Source organism: Quercus suber, unplaced genomic scaffold, assembly GCF_002906115.3.
Source record: "Quercus suber isolate HL8 unplaced genomic scaffold, Cork oak 2.0 scaffold_392, whole genome shotgun sequence".
In the NCBI taxonomy this organism is placed as follows: domain Eukaryota; kingdom Viridiplantae; phylum Streptophyta; class Magnoliopsida; order Fagales; family Fagaceae; genus Quercus; species Quercus suber.
In genome coordinates this window covers 195446-200825 of record NW_027069844.1, presented here as the reverse complement: position 1 = coordinate 200825, position 5380 = coordinate 195446, and the positions used below count along the sequence as shown (strand labels likewise).

Below are 5380 nucleotides of genomic sequence, written 5' to 3'. Positions count from 1 at the left end.
GATAGTTGAGAGGTTTGAATTTGGCCATGTGGCTAAAACAAGGATGGCGTTTGATCCAAGCGAATGATTCTTTGCTTTATCGGTGTTTCAAAGCAAGATATTTCCCCCCGATCTTCTTTTCTAAAGGCCAAAGATTCACCTGGTTGCTCCTATGTGTGGAGAAGTATTTGGCTTCTTGCCTATTCTTAAATTGGGTTCTTGTTGGAGGGTTGGTAATGGGGCTTCAATAAGTGTTGTAGGGGATAGATGGCTCCCTAACCATCCCACAAATAAAATTATGTACCCAAGAGATGAGCTGGTTGAAGATTTAGCAGTATCAGATTTGATTGATCCGGAGTTACATATATGGAGAAAAGACATGATTATGGGACTATTTCATAGAGAAGATGCCAGAGCTATTTGTAGAATCCCCTTAGTCGAAGATCTGTTCCAGATTCAATTTTTTGGCTGCATAACAGAAGCGGTAAGTTTTCTGTTAAATCCGCATATAAGCTTGCTAGACAGATTCAACTTCATGGAGATAGGGCCGAGACTTCAAGTGGTTGTGCTGGGAAAATAGTTTGGTCAGTATTGTGGAAGCTTAAAATTCCAAATAAAGTAAATTTTGGATGGAGAGCTTGCCATGATTTTTACCAACATTCTACAATCTATCACGTCGGAGGGTCATAACTGAAGATAAATGTCAACTGTGTACTAGGGAGGTGGAGACAACAACTCACGCTTTGTGGGAATGTGCTGCGGTGCAAGACGTATGGGCTGGTAGCATTTCGAAATTGCAGAAAGGTCCCTCTGTCTTTCATGATACTCTTCAACTAATGGAGTTTCTAGTGGACAGGTTAACGTTTGAAGAGTTGGAATTGTTCTGGATCCAAGCTTGGATTATTTGGAACCAGCGGAACTGTGTTGTGCATGGCGGTCAACTAAAGGATCCTAAATGCCTTAATAAACAAGCAGAAGACTTTGTTCTGGAATTTTGGCAAGCCCAGGTGCAGTTGACAGTAGCTCGGACTGAGCAAAATATTTCTGACCAGTGGCAACCTCCACCGTTGGGTGCATACAAGTTAAATTTTGATGCTGCTGTGTTTTCGGGGCTGAACAGAATAGGTATAGGTACTATTATTCGAAATGAGAAGGGGGAGGTCATGGCTGCAATGTCTGCTGTCGGACCAGATGCAGAAAATAGTGAAGAAGCTGAGTTGATGGCCTGTAGAAAATCCTTGGAGTTTGCTGTTGATACTGGGTTTTCAAGATTGATTATTGAGGGGATAATGCTAATGTTATTCAAGCTATTTCTTCATCTCTGCCTAACAATTCCTTTCTTGCTGCGTGTGGATGATATTCGCCACTTGATACATGGGTTAAATTGGGCTAGGACTAATCAAACTAGGAGGGAGGGAATACAGTGGCACATGTTCTTGCCCAATTTGCTAGAAATTTAGAGGAGGATTTAGTTTGGATTGAGGATTCTCCTCCACCCGCTGTGGTGGCCTTGTCTCATGATGTTTCATTTTTATAATTGAATGAAAGTTGCCTATTCAAAAAAAAAAAAAAAAAAAAAAAAAAAAAAAAAAAAAAGAAAAAAGAAAAAGAAAAGAGATTCAAATGACAATGGAGAGAGTTTTGACATCTATCATTATCGTATGCTTTCACAAAAGGACATGCATGTCTCATCATTGTATTCATCATCTGTTTATATATAATATATATATATATATTGTGGCGGGCAAAAATGAGACAAGTCAATCTTTAGTCAAAACTTGTTACTTTGCTCACACAATTAATTTTGAAGAGATGGGAGGCTTAATCAACTTTGAACACCCTAACAAGAGGAAAAGATTTAACTGGAGTTGATTTAATTGAGTCAAAGTGTAAACATGCGCACATAGATAAGAAAAAGCCTTGAAGGACCTATATTGAGCTCCTTGGATTTAGTCTGAGTTAGTGAATTGCAAATAGTTTTGTATTTCTAAAAAGTGAATCCCTTCTTCCAAGGGCTTCTCAACCTTATATAATCAACTAAGGTGTATCTGAACCCTACATTTGGAGGGTTAGGGTTCAATTCCCTTGATACTTGTCCCATCAAGGCCTTACTAGAAGGCTTCCACACTAGGCTATGAGCTGTGATGATACTGTTCAGAGATCATTTCTTCATTAATACAACAAGCTAAGTGGATGCAGAGTATTGATATGTGAAGATAATGGATTTTTTATCTATCTTCTCTTCCTTCCTAGCTTGATGATAAGGCTCCTCCTCATCCTTGTTTTGCATCCTACAGCCTTTAGCCTTGTTCTCAATCTCCCGAGGGCATGTCAGTATCTTGGGGTCCTTAGGCGTTATAGTCTCCCTGTACCTGCATGGGTTACTCATATTTTCTTAAGGATGTTCTATTAGTGTTTTTCAAGGTTCGTACTCCTGACATTCTCCTTAGTCTATCTGTCTATATTCTCGGATTCTCATCCTTCCACAATAGCCTCCCAAAACCTCATTTCCATCCTTCTAGGAATGGGAGTTTGATAATTGAGGGGAGAAATTCTACTCTGATTGTTCAAATAGCATGTAAACACTATAAATGTTTAGACCTCCAAGTACAAATTACCAATTCAAGCTTATAATCAAACAATAAATGTGTGGAACATGAACATTAGGTAATAATAGAATTGATAAACAATATAAACCAATTAAAATCACATCCACAGCAAAAATTAAATGGCAAAGATTAAGTGAAGAGATATGCAAACACAAAACACACAGCAATGTGTTATCGAAGAGGAAACCAAAGCTCTCAACGTTAATCCTCTCCACCGCCTCCAAGCGGTCAATAATCCACTAAAGAATGAAGTTGGGATACATGAACAGCAGAAGACTTTCCAAGCCTAATCTACCCAGTGTACCTAAGCCCTCCAAGCTTCTTGCTCTAACGAGGTTGCGCCGAACCTTTCTCTTCTTTAGCTTATCAGATTCCGCTATAGCCCATAGCATTAATCAATAACCATTGGTCCCTTTCTAAATGCTTTCCAAAGCACTGAAAAGCCTTCTCATAGATGTGGGTATGATAAGAAAATGATTTCAGTAAGAACTTCTCAAGGATTTAACAATGGAGAGGGTGAGAGTAAAGGAATTTGAAGAGTTTCCTATGTAAAGATTGTGAATGAGTCAATCTTGTTTTTCTCTATGATTTCTCTCTCAAAATTCTCTACGAAAACTCTCTACATTTCGTGGATATAAGGGTTTATATATAGTGGTGGTGTTTGGAATGCGAAGAGTCATTTTTTCAAAACAGAGCTGGCTAGCGACTTCGCCTCGTGACTTGACTAGGTCACAAGTTCAAGCTGCGAGCTAACTAAATGGTCAGTCTGGACTTTTTGTCCTGTAGTGCTACAGCTAGCATGATGATTCAACTTCTCTACATGCTTCACTCGTGTGCATCTTTTGGCGGCTTGCCAACCGCGAGCCACCAGCGAGATCTAGTCGCGAGTCCCTGCTTCGCTGCACATTCTTGAACATTTCTTCACACTCCCTCACACACTACCCTTACAAGATTCCTGCATAAATACAACGTTTCTAAATGCTGAATTAATTACAAGCAAATTTGGCACGGATAAAAGCCAACAATATGGTTGATTAAATTCAACCTTACGTACTCTAACATAAACTAGGTGTATATGTGTGTGAAGTTTTCTTCTGGAGACTTGAACCCTGACTCTTGTCCCCTCGCATCTCACAAAAACTTTATACTTATAAAGTATCATCACACCAATAGTGCGGGGTGGTTAAATGAGTAGGAAATCGAGTTATGCCCGATCAAACTTTAAAAAAAAAAAAAAAAAAAAAAAAAAAAAATTGTATGTAACTCGAGCTTAGGGAAATCGAGTTTCATGCAAAAAAATTTTACAAGTGTGATTGCCCAATATTTAGGGAGACCTATAGCAGCGTTTTTAAGCCCTATAGTGACGTTTTTAAGCCCTATAGTGGCGTTTTTCTGGAAAATTTTTTTATACCAGGTTTCAGTGGCCCTATAGCGGCGTTTTTTAATCCCTATAGTGGTGTTTTTCTGGAAAATTTTTTTATACCAGGTTTCAGTGGACCTATAGCGGCGTTTTTTATCCCTATAGTGGCGTTTTTAACCCCTATAGTGACGTTTTGGAACTCGATTTCCATTTAATCGAGTTTCATGCAATTTTTTTTTTTTTAGTTTGATCAGGCATAACTCGATTTTAGACCAATCGAGTACTTTAAGTAACTCGATTTTAAGGTCATCGAGTATCGAAACAGGGGCACGAACCTATATAGTTTCAAAACAGGGGCATATTGCTAAATTTTTTTAAAATTAAGGGCAAAAGGCCAGAATGCCCTAGCAACCTTGACTCTCATAAAGTAACTTTGTCCCTCAAGCTTCTGTTTTTTCTCAACCTCAACCACTGACCCTAATCTACTCCCCACAGTTTCTGCAATTTTAGGCGACACCAAGTCAAACGGGGTGCCCCAAATTTGCACCCAAAGGGCAACCGAATCAAATCGAACATTATCTGCCGTCATCCCTGCTTTCCAACGAGTCAACAACAAAACCTGATTATCAAAGGACCATGGCCCTCCCTTCAGCACACGATCCATCTCAAACTCAGTTTGAAACTTGATTTGGAAAAGATTTGTTCCCACTTCTATCATCTGAACTCCTTCCTCCAAACCCCATACCCTTTTCAGCGTAGTTATGGCTGCCTTCCTATTGAAAGACCGACAAGTAAGAAGCTTCCCAATTAGAATAAGAACACAACTCTCCATCCCTTCTTTGCGCCCTTCCTCCAGAATCTCGATAATCTCTTCCTCCTCCGAAGTAAGCTTCATATTTTCCAGTATACTTGTAACATCGTCTGCCATGATAGCCGGAAAAAGAAAATAAAAGGCAAACCCTTAAGAAACCCTAAGGGAGAAATCTCTCGTAGTAACGAGAGAGAGAGAGCTCCTACAAACGAGGAGAAAAAAATCCTAATTCTACTAGCACATTTTTTAATTGGATAATTAACTTTATTATTATTATGTCATTTGAATCTCTTAATATGCTATTATTATTATTTATTTCCTACTATAATATGAAATAATAATGGCAAATTATTCTCCTAAACATTTCATAGTATGGGTCATGGGCGGATACCCATTCTCAAACTATTATGACTCTACTAAAAAATTTAAATTATTATGATTTGCAAATATGTCGATGAATCCAAATGTATGGTTCTAATGATTTTTTTTTTTTGGTAGAAAGGATAATAATGCATTAAACAGAAGAAGAACTACATGACACGCTTAAAAAAAAAAAAAAAAAAAAAAAAAAAAATAAATTTATTTTCTTTGTTTTTATTTAATAAAAATTTAAATTTTAGG

General features: G+C 38.0%; 1 protein-coding gene across 1 annotated transcript; it reads left to right on the top strand.

Annotated features, from left to right (window-relative positions):
* The first annotated feature begins 277 nt into the window (after window positions 1-277).
* LOC136062211 (uncharacterized) lies at window positions 278-1439 on the top strand. Its single transcript, XM_065761023.1, has 3 exons — window positions 278-463; window positions 505-563; window positions 698-1439. The coding sequence occupies exons 1-3, from the start codon at window positions 278-280 to the stop codon at window positions 1437-1439; spliced, it is 987 nt and encodes a 328-aa protein (XP_065617095.1).
* The last annotated feature ends 3941 nt before the right edge of the window (window positions 1440-5380 follow it).

Bases quoted from the DNA above. Each gene is read 5' to 3' on its own strand.
- LOC136062211 (XM_065761023.1), top strand. From the start codon at position 278: ATGTACCCAAGAGATGAGCTGGTTGAAGATTTAGCAGTATCAGATTTG. The intron at 464-504 runs GTAAGTTTTCTG...CTTGCTAGACAG, and splicing joins TTGGCTGCATAACAGAAGCG to ATTCAACTTCATGGAGATAG. The intron at 564-697 runs GTCAGTATTGTG...ACTGTGTACTAG, and splicing joins TGTGCTGGGAAAATAGTTTG to GGAGGTGGAGACAACAACTC.